The 15,828-nt window shown below is 51.3% G+C and overlaps 1 protein-coding gene across 4 annotated transcripts in view; it reads right to left on the bottom strand.

Annotated features, from left to right (window-relative positions):
- Nucleotides 1-15,828, bottom strand: part of ECE1 (endothelin converting enzyme 1) — a 113,299-nt gene that overhangs the window by 38,028 nt on the left and 59,443 nt on the right. For all 4 annotated transcript variants that reach the window (XM_060626013.3, XM_060626014.3, XM_078452244.2 and 1 more), the window contains exons 3-4: nucleotides 13,691-13,832; nucleotides 8,659-8,871 (exon numbers count right to left, since the gene is read on the bottom strand). In XM_060626013.3, coding sequence (XP_060481996.1) covers nucleotides 8,659-8,871; nucleotides 13,691-13,832 — 355 coding nt within the window. The remainder of the gene's footprint in view (nucleotides 1-8,658; nucleotides 8,872-13,690; nucleotides 13,833-15,828) is intronic.

Raw genomic sequence — 15,828 nt, 5'->3', positions numbered from 1 at the left:
TATTGGTGAAAGAAATTGGAGAAGACGCTTAAATGGAAAGATATTCTGTGTTTATAGACTGGAAGAATTAATACTGTTATGCTGTCCATACTACCAGAAGCAATGTACAGATTCAATGCAATCCTTATCAGAATTCCAACGGCATTTTTTTACAGAGACAGAACACATAATCCTAAAATCTGTATGGAACCATGAAAGACCCTGAATAGCCAGAGTAATCTTTTTTTTTTTTAAAGTAGGCTCCACATGGGGCTTGAAATCATGACCCTGAGATCAAGACCTGAGCTGAGATCAAGAGTTGGATGCTTAACCGACTGAGCCACCCAGGCTCCCCCAGAGTAAGAAAGGAGAAAAAAGCTGGAGGCATCATGCTTCCTGATTTCCCTGATAATGAAGACAGTATGGGCACAGCAGAGGAAACCATCCACAAAATGAAAAAGGCAACCTACTAAATGGGAGGAAATATGTACAAATCACACATCTGATAAGGGGCTTATATCCAAAATATATAAAAAACTCATATGATTCAACAGCAAAAAAAATAATAATTATTATCTTATTAAAAAATGGACAGAAGAGGGGTGGCTGGGTGGCTCGGTTTGCTGAGCATCACACTCTTGGTTTTGGCTCACGGTTCATGATCTCACAGTTCGTGGGTTCGAGTCCTGTGTCAGGCTCTGTGCCTGGGATTCCCTCTCTCTCTCTGACCCTCCCCTACTCATTTTCTTTCTCTCTCTCTCTCAAAAATAAATACATTTTAAAAAATGGACAGGAGACATAAATAGACATTTTTCCAAAGAAGACATACAGATGGCCGACAGACACATGAAAAGGTGTTCAACATGACTCATCATCAGGAAATGCAAACCAAAACCACAAGGAGAGACCTCCTCATACCTGTCAGAATGACTAGTATCGAAAAGACAAATAACAAGTATTGGTGAGGACGTGGAGAAAAGGAAACCTTCATGCACCGTTGGTGGGAATATAAATTGGTGCAGCCACTGTGGAAAACAGTATGGAGGTTCCTCAAAAAATTAAAAATAGAATGACCCTATAATCCAGCGATTCTACTTCTGGATATGTACCCTAAGTCAGCAAAAACACTACCTCAAAAACATATGCACCTCACGTTCACTGCAGCATTATTTACAATAGCCAAGATATTGAGACAACCTAAGTGCCCACTGATGGATGAACGGATAGAGAAAATGTGGTATACACACACATACACACACACACCAGGAATATTATTCATTCATAAAAAAGAAGGAAATCTTGCCATTTGTGATGACATGGATGAAACTCGAGGATATTATGCTAAGTGAAGGAAGTTAGACAAAGACAAATTAAAAAAATATATTGTATATAATATATATTTTAAAAACCAAGCTCATAGATCTAGAGAACAGATAAGTGGTTGCCAGAGTTGGTGGGTGGGGTGATGGGAGAAATGCATGAGCTGTTTTAGTTTATCTCTTTAAAGAAATTGAACTAAAAAAAATAAAGCAGAAAAAATATTTAAAAAAATTTTTTGACATTTATTCATTTTTGAGAGACAGAGACAGAGCACGAGCAGGGGAGGGGCAGAGAGGGAGGGAGACCCAGAATCCAAAGCAGGCTCCAGGCTCCAAGCTGTCAGCACAGAGCCCGACATGGGGCTCAAACTCACGAACTGTGAGATCATGACCTGAGCTAAAGTCGGACGTTTCCAGCAGAAAAAAACCTTTTAGGGAGGGGGCAATTGATGAAAAAAGGTTGAGAAACACTGCCCTTGATGGGGGTCTCCACCCCCTGGTCTGTCTCCAGCCCCTCTCCCTCTTGCTCCCAGATCCCTGCCCCAGGACCACTGTGCTCACTGTCCTGCCTGGAATAATCTTCTCCTCACATCCACGTGGTCCATTCTCTCATGATTAATTCAAGCTTCGGTTCAAATGTCCCTCTTCTGAAAGCCCATCCCTCTTTGACTGGTGTAGTGACAGTGGCCTCTTACCTTCATGGCCCTGCATCCTATGTGATTGGTTTCAAAGCCCTAATGCTTCACAACATTCCTTATTTACTTGTTTATTTGTTTACTCTTTACTGTCTTCCTTGCTACAACATAAGTTCCACAAGAAAGGGCTGTCTTATTTCTTACACAATCCCTGCACCTAGTGATGTCTGGCACACAGCTGGTGTATAACATATTAACTGCTGAACGAAGGAATGAATGATGGAATATTCTGGGAGCTCTGCAAAGAAAGGTACCGATCACAACAGCCCGAGGGAGGAGGCTTTGGTTCAAAGTGAAATGAGCCACATTTAGTTTTCTCATGAGGAAAACCTTGGACTCCTCAGAGACATCCCTGCTTGCGCTTACTTTCCAGAAGAAGGTTCCATGGGAGCAGCCTAGCTGCTCAACAGTATAGCTCCCAGGATGGAGATGGAGGCCATGTTTGAATATGGCGGCACTTCCAGGGCCCCCACGGTATGAAAATCATTTGGCACCCCAGGGCCAGACAACAGGCCTCCCAATTGCCTGGGTACTTCCTTCCAGGGACCCTGAGTTCCAGAAACTCCCTCAGTCACTTCCCCAAAGTCTCAAAGAGGAAAGACAGCACACCGTTTAATCGGCCCACTTCTTCCTCTGTAAGTTTTTATTGGAACACCCTCTCCCACATTGCTCCCAGGGAGGAAACCGATCTCTAGCAGCTGGGCGGGCTGCAGAGATGGGGGTTCCTGGGAATTCTGTGGTTCTGTGGTCCCTGTGCTCAGAAAGACCATCTGGCTAGGAGCATGTGGGACTCCACATCAGGGCAAGATCTGCACTGGTTTTAGATAAAACCACAGACTCAGTTCAGGCCGTCACAGGCCCCCATCCTGTGAGCAGAAGTGTGGGAGCAGATAAACGAAGCATCTTTTTCTGCAGAAGAACAATAGTAAATGATGAGATCATTACCACGACTGGTATCTGCTGCAGGCCAAGTCCTGGCCGAGCTCTACTCATCACCACGCTGACAGCCTGAGGTGATACTATCCCCCCCATTTCACGGGGAAAGAGAGTGAGGCCCAGGGAGAGGAAGGAACTTGTCTAGGGAGGCAAAGCTTATATGCGATGCGTTGGCATTTGAACCCAAGCATTCTTAAGCCATCCTGAGAAAACGAACTGCTTCCTCTCTGTGTGGGTGTGGCTGTGAGTGTGCATCTGGTCCTAACAGTTTCCACCAACAGGTGTTATTACTATCACGCCCAATTTATAGGCAAGAGGTTGAGTAATGTGCCTGAGGTCCCACAAGCGAGTGGCTGAGGTCAGGGACGTGAGCTCTCTCTGCGTTCCTTTCCTTTCCTCCAGGTTGGCAGCACCGAAGCAGTCCAGCCAGCCTGGAGAAGCCCTGGACACCCACTCCCGTCCTCAGAACGTGAAAGACGGGCACGTTGCTGCAGATGGAGAGCGTGTTGGACACAGCTTGTCCACAGAGTTTCCAATACGCATGGGAAGATGCAACAAAGCTAGACAGCAGCTACCGGGAAAACGAACCAAAATAAAAGTGCAAGACATATCACAGGGCGACACGATTAATTGCCAAGTCACTGACATGGACAAATTTAATACTGATGGAATGATTCTGCCTTTATTTCTCAGGCAGACTGGCGCTGGGGTAGAAAGAAGGGAGACCACAAATTCCTTGTGGAATACGGGTTGCTCAAATTGTTACAAAAACCAGGCATTAATTTTGCATGCATTAATCTTATAAAATACAGTAAATATGACAGGCACATAGAGCACAATTGTAGCTCAAACTCAGAGAGGCCCTTTGGTAGCCACAGAAGGCCTCGCGGAGGAAGCAGGTTTTTGTTTTTTGTTTTTAAATGTTTTTATTTATTTTTGAGACAGAGAGAGACAGAGCATGAGCAGGGAAGGGGCAGAGAGAGAGGGAGACACAGACTGGGAAGCAGGCTCCAGGCTCTGAGCTGTCAGCACAGAGCCTGACGCGGGGCTCGAACTCACGGACTGTGAGATCATGATCTGAGCCGAAGTTGGACGCCCAACCGACTGAGCTACCCGGGCGCCCTGGAGGAAGCAGGTTTGAGAAAAGTCCTGTAGGATTGGAAGGGGTGAGGCAGGTAGTCCAGGCAGCAGCATAATCTGCATTAAGAGCACAAGCTGGAAAGCCTGGGGCAAGGCCCAGCCTAAGGGTGAGAGGTCTAGCTGCATCCCTCCCCTGATGAAGGGAGGCCATGCTCTTGCCTCCCCAAGGCCTACGAGGACAGCCCAAGCCGGCAACTTGGGTGGGTGGCAGAGTGTCTCTTGGGTGAGGCACCTCTGTCCCATGAAGCTGAGGTCAGCCCTCCCAGCCCGTGAGCTGCAAGGACATGTCACAGTGGCATCTGGCAGACTTCAGTCCACCTGCTACAGGTCTGCCTGGATATCCTCTGAGGGGGCCAGAGTGAATTCACTGTTCGGAGAAAGGAGTGGCTCGCCCAAGGTCAGCCTGGCCAGCTGACACAATACTCACCAGCACTCTGAATGCTCCTTCTCCTTCCAGAGGAGTCTGCCCTAAGCCAGCTTGGCCAGCCTGGGCACCCCCTGCACACTCCACTCCCCATCAGCTCCGGTCCCGCTCCTGAGGCCAGCTGGCTGACCCCTATGTCCTGCAGAAGCTGAAACCAGTCTGGCCTTGAGCCCAGGAATGCACTGGCCCATGTTCCCGCATTTTTTTGTCACCCACTCACCTGCCTCCTGCCCCTTCGGGGGTTTCCAGGTGTCAAAATCCCAGATATCAAGGCCCACAGGTGAGGGGCTGTTTCCAGACTAATTCCCAAGAGTGAGCCTGGCAGGAAGGGGACTCCAGGATATTCCTTCTGGTCATAAGCTTCTGTTCAGTAGGATTTGGGGGTGACCTCACCTGCTGTGTTCATCAGGCTTGGGCCCGGTCCCACCTAGACTGGAGAGCTTAATCAAGCTGCCACTGGGAAAAAGGAGGTTGGTGAATCGTGCTTCTGGGCCGCTCTGTGGCCTCTGCATGGTGAATCTGACTCAGGGGAGTCGGTAGAAAAAGAGTGCAGGTTTGAGGCCCCACAGCTCCGGGGCTAAATCTCACTACTTCCTAGGTATTTGTGAGTCTCGTCTGTACAGTGGGTATATACATCCACAGCTTAAATAAAATAATACAAGTAAACAACCTAGCATGGTCATGGATATGCCTTGTACCTCTTTCCCTAATAACTAGGTCCACATCAGTGCCTCTAAAAGAAGTAAAATTAGCAATAATGAGGTTTTCTTCAGCCACCGCACTAATCCTTACAACATTGCCATCAGTGCTCTGAGTCAGTTCCCACCTTACAGACGAGGAGCCCAGTAGCTTCTCTGTGGTCGCACGGCTTGTCAGGGGGAGGTCTGGGCTGGCGCTCACTCGGGACACCGAGAAGGTGGCACTGCTTTGGTGAGCACTTACTAGGTGCCGAGCTCTGTGCTAAGCACGCTGACCTAGCACTTATAAGCCCATACTCATGGTAACCTTGGGTTAGATGGCATCATTACCCCCATTTTAGAGATAACGAAACTAAGCCGGAGAGGAGGCGGGTCACTTGTCCAAGGCCACGCAAGTGATAAGCTAGCGTGTCAAGGCTGCCTGACTTCAAAACCCTGCAGTCTGGCGTCCTGATCCTACCAGACCCCGGCCGCAGGGTCAGGGGCTTGAACGCATGGTTCTGCCTGTTCCGTGCCCAGCACAGCACAGCTCTCCACCTGCACCTTGACTCTCAGGGATAGGATGGATGTTAAGGCCAGAGCGCGGGACTAGAGCCCACTCCTCATGGCCCCTGCCAGCTGGGGGGAGGGTCGGGGGATGGGGGATGGGGCACGGACTCAGTCCTGGCAAAGACCCAAGGTCCTCCTGATAAGGACTGGCAGGAGCATGGGCCGTGGGCACCACACAGGAGGGCCAGTCCTGGGCCTACGCTGGAAAGTTAGAAGGCCTCTCTGCCTGTCTTCTCCGTCTCCTCTCGGTGCTAACTGCTCCCCAGGGCTGGAGCCCGTCTCCATCCAGGACCAGCAATGTATCCTCAGCAAAGTCACTTAATGTCTCTGAACCTGTTTCCTTATCTATAAAAAGGGAACAAGAGTTCCTAAGTCCCAGGGAGGCTGTGAGGATGAAGGAGGCAATGGATATAAAGAACCTGGTACAGGGGCGCCTGGGTGGCTCAGTCGGTTAAGCGTCTGACTTCAGCTCAGGTCACGATCTCGCAGTCTGTGAGTTCGAGCCCCGCGTCGGGCTCTGTGCTGACAGCTCAGAGCCTGGAGCCTGCTTCAGATTCTGTGTCTCCCTCTCTCTCTGCCCCTTCCCTGCTCACGCTCTGTCTCTCTCTGTCTCAAAAATAAATAAAAACATTAAAGAAAAAAAAAAAAGAACCTGGTACACAGCATGGCAAGCAGCAGACACTCAAACATCAGTTTCCTTCTCTCCTTCCTTCAGACCCTCAATGCCCCGCACTGCCAGCAAGATGGGCGGGAGTCATAGCCGCCCCTTATATCTGAAGGAGGTGGGGTGAGACGGTGGGGGGAAGGACACCTGGCCCCGATTCAGGCAAGTCCCAGCCATGCCACCTACTAGTCTGTCTTGTGGATGCCTCTGGACTTTAGTTTCCTCATCTATCAAGTGGGGTGAATGATACCTTCCCCGTTCCTACCTACAGGATCGAATAAGGCGACATCTACAAAAAGAGCTCTGTAAACTGTAAAGGACTGTGCAAAGGTCGAAGGTGAATCATAACTATGACACTAACATACACAGCAGCCGCCCCGCTATGCCAGGCCTAGGCAATGAGCTTTATTTTTTTTTAGTTATATTTATTTATTTAGAGAGACTGCGTGTGGGTGTGAGAGTGGGGGAGGGGCAGAGAGAAAGGGAAAGAGAAAATCCCAAGCAGGCTCCGTGCTGTCGGCGGAGAGCCTGATGATGTGGGGCTCCCTCCCATGAACCATGAGATCATGAGCTGAGCCGAGATCGAGAGTCAGACGCTTAACTGACTGACACCCAGGTGCCCTGGCAATGCACTTTAAATACATTTTTCCCACTTTATTTTTGTAACCTGGAGGAGGCACGGTTCCCATTATACTGATGAGAGGAGAAGCCCTGGGAGGCCATGTCACTGACCTGAGATCACAGAATAAGTGGCAGAGGCAGGATTTGAACCCAGGTCCTGGTGACTAACGGAGAGGCCCTAGGCCATCTTGTTTCCTACTTGGACTATTCTCCTGCATTGGTTGTTGGTCTGTGCCAAGCCCTTGGCTGTCTTTAGGTGCTAGAGAAGGGACATCCTGAATTCTAATCTGGCTACCATAGACATATTTGCCTCTTAAGCAAATATGAACTTCTAGTTCTGAACTCAAAGGCGGTGTCCCCTTTCAGAGGTACCTAGACAGCATATAGAGGGCGGGGGCTCTGCTGTCCCTGACATACTGAGTTCCTTCAGCCCCGCCTCCACACACTACCCTGCTCTGATCCTCAGGGAGACAAGCTGCAAGTTGGACTGCAGAGGGGGCTGCAGAGGGGGGCCTGCCCAGGAGCCACAGTGGGCCAAGGAGACATGGTGGGTGGGCCTCACCCAGCAGCAAGGGCACTTCCTTCCACCCCCGGGGGCTGGGTGTTAATTCGACAAACAGTATCCACGGTTAACCCTGCAAACAAGACAGACGTGGGGCTCTAACCTAAGGATGAAACCACCAACACCAAGGTCAACTAGAGGTGTCCGAGGCCCAACAAGGTGCAAAGAGGAGAACTTCAGTTAGACGGTTATCGTGCAAGCCCCACCACCACGAGGCCAAGGGACGGCCCTGCCTGCAATGCATAAACTCTCAGTTAGACTGTTCTAACTTTAATCTGCTCGCAACCTTAAAGTCTGACCAAGTGTGTTCACCTTGGTTCCCTTGGCTCACAACTTTCAAAGCTCACAGCCAATTCCGGTCCAAACTAAGCCACAGCTTAAAGCCACAAAAGCAAGGGCCACAGCTACCAGTCCTCGCGAACCTACTATGCGCCACACATACTGCGTGAACCCTTTACACGTGTGCTGTATAGTTCTCAAAACTCCGAAGTTTGGGTATTATTAGTCCCATTAAAAAAAAATTTCTTTTGGGGGCACTTGGGTGGCTCAGTCAGGTAAGCATCCGACTCTTGATTTCGGCTCACAGTCGTGAGATCAAGCCCCGCGTCCATGCTTAGGACTCTCTCTCTCTCTCTCTCAAAATAAATAAATATTAAAAGAAATTCTTTTAGTTAAAGTATAGTCGACACACCATGTTACGTTAGTCCCAGGTGTACAACACAGTGATTCGACAAGCCTACACACCGTGCTGTGTTCACTGCACGAGGAGCTACTGTCTGTCCCCACACAAGGCTATGATGGTACCACTGACTACGTTCCCTGTGCTGTACCTTTCATCCCTGTGTATTAGCCCCGTTTTTATAGATGAAGGGACTGAGGCTCAGAGACAAGTAACTTACTCTGGACCACGCAATGAGTGACGGGGCAGACATTTTAACCTGGCTTCATCAACTCCAAAGCCTCTGGTCTTCCCTTGTGTCAAGCTCTTGCTCTAACCAGGCCTGGCCAGGTAGGTCCAGCTGACGGCTCCCCTCTGCAGCCCACGCACTGGCCTCCCTGCTGGGTGCTTACCGAGGAGGTGCTTGATGATGGCTTGGTTGTGTTCCCAGAGGTTGCTAAAGGTCCCCCAGCGTGAGTGGCCGTCAGGCACGGGGTTGGCTTTGATCCAGCCGCCACAGGCGTAGGTGAAGAAGTCCTGGCAGGGGTCCACCGTGGGGTCCATAGAACTCAAGATGGAGCTGGTCACAGAGACGCAGGCCTCACTTAGGCACACTGGGGGGGTTCCTGGCAGGGGTCAAGGATAAGAGGCCAGTGAAGGGCAGGGAGAAGGCTGTGGGAATACAGTGCAGGTAGCCTGGGGTGCCATGGCCCACCCCAGCCTTGACCAACTGGATTTGGAGCTGGATGGTCACTAGACTTCTAGAGACAAATGATTTCAGTAGATTAACAATTTCCTGGCTTATAAAATAAGACTTTTTTTTTAGCTCCCTTTTTAAAATGCTTTCTGCAGCTCGAAAAGTACCCAGAACAGAGGTGTTTCTCTTAATCAGTCCTTCCTTTCATAAATATTCATTGATTTTTTTTATTATTCCCTGATGCTCAACAAGTTGATTCATTCATTCATGCAATCATTTATTCAACAAAATAATTACTGAGTTTCTTCCAGGGTCTTATTGAGTATGGTGTGACAGTGTGTGTGCGCAGGTGTGTGTGTGCGTGTGTGTGTGTGTGTGCATGTGCGTGTGTGCGGTGAAGGATATAAAAGGCATAGTCTTTCCTTCAAGAGCTAATAATTTAGCTGGGATACAGACATTATACAAGAAAAGTTAAATCACGACGGGAGGAGAAATGTCTGTCATTTATTCTATAAACATAAACTGAGTATATTTGGTCCATGACAACTGGGTGATACAGACAATATGGTGCCAGGACTTAAGATGAAGGAGAGCCTATTAGGAACAGAAAAAACTATGACAAATCATTCCCACTGAGTACAAGGTGGGAGATATCTCATTGACTCTCAAAGAAACAAAAACAAAACAAACCTAAGAGACCATTTTGCTCAAGGCCATTTTTATATACGAGGAAACTGAGGCACAGAGAAGTTAAGTACCTTGTTCAATAGCCAAGGTACCCCATCCTTCCTCTGTTCTGTCTCCTATAGGCCTGGAGGGGTGCTATCCCAGCAATGACAGGAGGCATCTGCCAGGTGCCTCCCTAAGGAGGGATGGTCACCGGTGCAGGTGGGCCATGGGGAGGGCCACCGGATACTGTAAGTGCCCCCAGTGAATCAGCTGCCTCTGACCCGGCTCTCCTAGGACATGGGGCAGAGGCAGTGAGGGCTCATCGAAGGTCAGAGGCAAGAAGAGGGGCCGGACCCCTGCCTCAGCATTGGTCAGAGGGCTCCAGCAGAGGAACTAAACTGGGCAGCCTTAGCAGCCAGAGATCCAGCCTCGTGACTAAGAACACAGGCCCAGCTGGATCGTCCGCTGACATGCCACACGGGCAACAAGAGGGACTTTACACGCGTGTGTTATCTCATTCAGGCCTCACTGCAGGCTGTGACGCCCGGTTCAAAGAGAAGGAAACTGAGGCTCTGTGTGAATGAATGGAACGCGGTCACCCGGCCGAGGGGGAGAGCCGAGGCTGAACCAGCTCTGTTCTGCTGCAGCAACTCCAAGGCCAGGTTCTCAGGTTTCCCTCACCGCCTCTTTGCCGGTCACATCGGGTCTGGGGCGGCCCTTCTCTCAAGTTCAGCATCTCTACCACACAGGGAGGAGTGTGGCAGGGCCGGGGCTGGAGGCTCTGAGACCTGGGTTAAATCCCAGCTTTCTGATTCTGGCTGAGACTTGTGCAGGTGACCTCGTCTCCCTGAGCCTCAGTTTCTCCACCTAGAAGCGAGGAAGCACAGTGGACCTGACTTCACTGCGATGATGGCCGCCTTCGTGGCTGGGCCCGATGTTCCCAGCCCAACCTTCAGAGAGCAGGAAAGGATACAGAGTCTGGCACCAGCCCGGCTGAAGTGGCCTGTGGGCTTTTTAATATCCGATGACAGGCACCAAGTCTGGCAGGGCTCACAGGAGCCACACGATAGCATAAAAATCAAGGTAACCTTATTGTGAGGTAATTACTTGTTTGGAGAGAACTATACAACAATTACAAATTACCAGCATGTCAGGCAGGAAAACAGAGAAAGGAAGCGGCAGGGATATGGTGCCATTTAACTGTCTCTAGGTGAGACCATCTCAGTTCCAAGTCACACGGCCCACTCCCCACTAAGGAAAATACATCTCCTAGAATCTTTAGGGTGGGTGGGGGGAAGGGGAAGAGCATTTCTGCGTAGTTTGAAAAAGCCTATTCACTATTATGGTAGAACTTCATATTCGGGAAAGGAAAAGAATACCTATTGTTTTTATACAACAAACTACAGGAAGTGAAGCCTGACAAAATCTTGGCTTGTGGGAATGCCCAGAAGACAGATTGCAAGATGGTGATTCTTGGGGAACAAGACATGTCAGAATCTGCATGCCAGCGTGCGTGGGAGAGACCATGGGTGGGGGGGTGGGGAGATCCTGGATGAATGGTTTTTGAGGTTATCATGAGAGGACTTGGGTTTAAACACAAAAGAAGAAACCAGTCTCCAGGAGTTACTCTGAGAGGCCTGAGTTCTTCACGAAAGCACCCAGTCTGCTAGGTACCAAGCTAGCGCTTAAGCAACAATAATTGGTTGTTTACCTGCTTAATGGTTTGTAGATCTTTTCTCGCTATTCCTGACCCAGCAGGGGCTTAACACGTATTTGATCAATTAATTGTTTCCAGGCCCCCCCACCACCTAACATCACGGTCAACACTTTCAAGGCTTCAGCTGTTGAGGAAAACCTTCCCAGACCCTCATTCTTTGCTGGGCCCCTTGGCTGGCTGCCTGGCTGTCCGCTCTCTGAGCACAGACTATGCTGTGTCATGACTGTCTCCCTGTCTCCCTCCCCAGCTGGAACGTGAGCTTGAGGGTAGGGCCAGCACCTTACTCACATTCACATAGTCTTTGCTCGGCACGGTACTTGGTACCTAACAGCTGTCCGATATGTGTTTGTTGAATGAATGAATGAATGAATGAGTGAGTGAATGAAATGAGCTTTGTCCAGGACTTGGTCACCACCTGCAGAGGTGGAAAATATTTCTTCCTTTGAGGATGTGTGCGATCAGTCGAGAAAGCAGGAACAGCCCCAGATCTAGTTCACAGACACCTGTCTGGGCAGTGCTGGGCCTCAACACCAAGTAAGACACTTAAGAATATTTTCTGGGAGAATCGGTGTGCTTTGTTGCCACTGTTTGTAAAGCGCCTGCAAGTTTCTGGAAAGCGGGGTGCAGGGTGAGGGTAGACAAATATGTATGTAAGGGCCCAGACATAACTTTGAGACGGTCTTTCAGAATCATCAGAGAATGTGCTTCGACTAGCCTGATGTTTGCTCAGGTGTGGCCAATGCCAGCACCTGCTGACAGGCATGAGGTTACTGTCAATAACTGGGGTGGCCATTGCTTTCCCTGGTCGAGGCAGCCGATGAAGACACATCAGTTGGCTCAGGGCTCATGAGATCCCCCATCCAGGCCCACCTGGGCGGAGAGGTCCTTTCATCCCGGTCCAGACTGGGGCCCCCCTCCTGCGGTCCTCAGGGGGCACTGATACAGGCCGAAGCAAGACTGCTCCCTGTGGGCCCCACCTGGGATCCAGCCCTTGGCGGCTCCCTTCTAGTTTCTGGGAACTCCTGGGGCACTCTCAGAGAGCCTGATCGAGGGGGCTGAAAGCATGACTCGGATGAGGTCCTGCCCTCCCTCCAGGCCCTCAAACTCCTTCCCCCTCCTAGTCTAACATGGCCAGCCACGCAGGCCAGCTACTTCACAGTGGGGAAGGCCCAGAGAAGCCTGGAGTGAATGCTCCCAGATCCCGTGAGGGGTCATAATCTCCCTGACGGGATGAGTAATCAGGTGACCAAGTAGGTGGGGTTGGACCCCGAGCAAAGCCCCCAGAGGCTGCTCAGATGGACCATCTGCCATCGGAAAGCTAGATGTTGGGGCACAAGGGTGTGAGAGACTCTGGAATCGGCAGGACTCCCCATCCTTGTTTCTTATCTTGACTCCACCCTTTCCAGTTCCATAAGTGCTTACTGAGCATCAACTCTACATGAAGTACTTGACTAGATCCTCTCAGCCAAACACAGACGGCCAGCCTCAAACCTGACAGCAGGATCAGAGGGGCCCGATCATGCCGCTAGACAAGGTACGATACAGAAATGTGATAATAATGTGTACAAATGAAGTACACAGAGGGCGGCTGGGCCGTGACAGGACAGCTGTTCTGGGGGTTCTAACACGCACTGGGGTGCACCCCAATCACAAAGGCAGGTGGGGCGTGCCAGCCTCCAGTTGAAATCCGGCTGCCCTAGTCACTTCTGCACCAGCCATGTAACCTTGAGCAAGTCACTTTGTCTCACTGCCTCAGTTTCCTCAGGTGTAAAACGGGGCCCAAAGTAACCACACCTCAAAGGGTTGCTGTGAGGAGGAAATGAGATTATGTGTGTGAAGAAGAGGTGGGGTGTTGGGTCCACGGAAAGTATTAAGTAAACGGAAGCTATTGTTGCTATTTTGTTGGAACTAAGGATGATGGGCAGTGCCAGACTGTGCATCTAATCAGCCCACATCCTAACAATAACAGCACTCAGAGCTCAGGTTAAAGAAGTCCTAATAGGCACCAGGTATGTGATAGACATTATCTCTAATCCTCAGAGCCAGCCCCAAATTGGACACCATTTTCCCCATTCACAGTAGAGAGGACACAGGCTCTGGGAGACTAAGTGACTTGTCCAAGGCCACACAGACAATGAACGGCTGGGCCAGCGTTTGGACTCACGTCCAAAACCTTTACACCACCCACGCTGTCCACCTCCCGTGCCCCAGTCCATCTCAGCACCGAGCCGCCCAGACCCACTCTCTCCTTGGCCTTGAAGGCCAGTCCCGGCTTGAGCAGGGAAGCCCTCTTGCACAAGTGGCTGGACAGAGCCGAAGGCAGGAGAGAGTCAAGCCCGCATCGAAACACAGAGGCACCTACTTGTCCGGTACTGAATGCCCAGGGCTGCCAAGCAGGCCGTCAGTCCGGCCGCCAGAAGTGCCACCAGCACCACCAGTCGCTTCTCCATCTGGGTCCGCGCAGCCCAGCATCTCTGGCCACTCCGGGGGCTGCGGAAGTTCACCTGCAGGGAAGGAGGCAGGAGGGGCGGGGAGGACGTGAGCCTGGGCCCCCCGCTCCCCAGGAGCAAGGGGCTCCTCGACAGGCTCGGGCCCCGGGGAGCCATCAGGGCTGCCCTTGGCCTCAGGGGTGGTCCGGTTCCCACGGAATCAGTCCTAATCCAGGAAGGGAACAGCCACCCTGCTCAGCAGCTCGGATTAGCTCCTAAATGCTAGAGTCAAGCCGCTCAACCCAGCCGGACTTGTGTTTTTTGTGTTACCCGATACGGATCGAAGAAAAAAAAAAGAAGAGCTCTTCCCTGTTTCTCCAGTAAGGAGTTCAAAAAAGAACAGGATGTTTGGACTTGGCATCCAGTGAGCGTCCAGCTGGGCTCTTCTCAGAGCCCCCGCACCGGCAGGCCAGGATGACACAACCACAGCTCATACTTCCCAGGAGTGCAGACATCCTTAGCTCATTGCTCCCTCCGAGTCCCGTGAGGGCTGTGTTATTAGTTCTCCTTTACAGATGAGGAAACCGAAGTTCAGAGAGGGTGAGACCCCTGCCTCTCATCACACAGCTAAATGGGGAGAGATGGGTTTGAACCCACGTCTGTTGATTCCAGAGCCCACCAGGGGATCAGGGACTCGAGTCTGGGAGGTGTCAGGGGAGACGCAAGGGAGAGATAGCTCCACTGAGGCAGGCCCTCAAAGGGAGGAAAAATGTCCCCGGCCTAACAATCTAGCTAAACAGGAAGGGAGGCACAATGAGAGGAAGTGGAGGGCGTGGCGGGGCCCTTAGGGCTGAGGAGACACAAACTGGCCAACAGCACTCAGAGCCCTCAGCCCAGGCCTTCACACCCCAGACCAGCTCGGGGGAGCCCCCCTCCATTCCAAGAGGTGCTTCCTGCAAAAGCCAGGGCCACAGGACAGGAGGCGTCCCCCAAAGGTGGGGCTCGGCTTAGTGACACGGTGGTGTGCCAACAGCTGAGCACCGGCTCAGGGCCATGTTGGAAATGCTGGGAGGAAGATAGACTCCCTCGCTTTCAGCTGTTCACAGTCCAGCAGGAAGGCAGATACAGAAACAGACTAGGGTGGGAAGGGGTGGGGGTGGGGGCGTCCAGTCAGGGAAGGCTTCCTGGAGATGCAGACGCTTGTGCTGGGTGTTGAGGAATAAGTAGGACTGGCTGGCTGATGGGGAAAGAATGGAGAGAGGGGGCAAGGCCTAGATCCTAAGGGGCACCACAAGCCCATTTAAAGAACGAAGACATCTTCTGGAGGGCTGGAATGACATGACTGGAGTTGCCCTTTGGAAACACCAAGGTGAAGGGAGTGAGGCTTGCTGGGGTGTGGGCACGCAGGCGGGGAGACCTGTTGTTGCCGGGGTGGGGTGGGGTGGGGGCGACGGGTGGGGACCTGCCAGGGGAGATGAGGAGACTCAGATTCTGACCTGCAAGTGCCTCCCTAAAAGCTCAGGGGGTGGCTGTCCCCGGGAGCCAAGTCACAGCCCTCAGGGAGCCTTACACTGGCACTTGGGGGTCTGAGGTTGGTCACCTTAGGGAAAGGCACCACACGGCCTCATGCTCATCCTGGGTATTTTCTGGGCAGGAAATGACTGGGAACTGCTACACCAGAGAAAGGGGAACACAAGGACTTTATGTGGAGGACAAAAAAAGAAAAAAATTATGTTCTAAGACCAACAAAAGGAACTTGGGGCCTAGTCATATTTCTGAGGAGGGCGAGGCGGCTCCCGATACCGAAACAGCTGTGTCAGGTAGAGGGAAGGGTGCCACCTCCTGAAACCCCTTTCTCAAGAATGGTTTCAAAAATGTGAGAAACGAGGGACGCCAGGGTGGCTCAGTCGGTTACGCGTCCAACCTCGGTTTGGGTCATGATCTCGCGGTTCGTGGGTTCAAGCCCCGTGTCGGGCTCTGTGCTGACAGCTCGGAGCCTGGAGCCTGCTTCGGATTCTGTGTCTCCCTCTCTCTCTGTTCCTCCCCTGCTCGCTCTCTCTCTCTCTCTCAA

This window comes from Panthera onca, chromosome C1 (genome assembly GCF_046562875.1).
Source record: "Panthera onca isolate mPanOnc1 chromosome C1, mPanOnc1 haplotype 2, whole genome shotgun sequence".
NCBI lineage: Eukaryota > Metazoa > Chordata > Mammalia > Carnivora > Felidae > Panthera > Panthera onca.
Note: the sequence above shows the minus strand (reverse complement) of the source record. Positions and strands in the feature narration are given on the sequence as shown.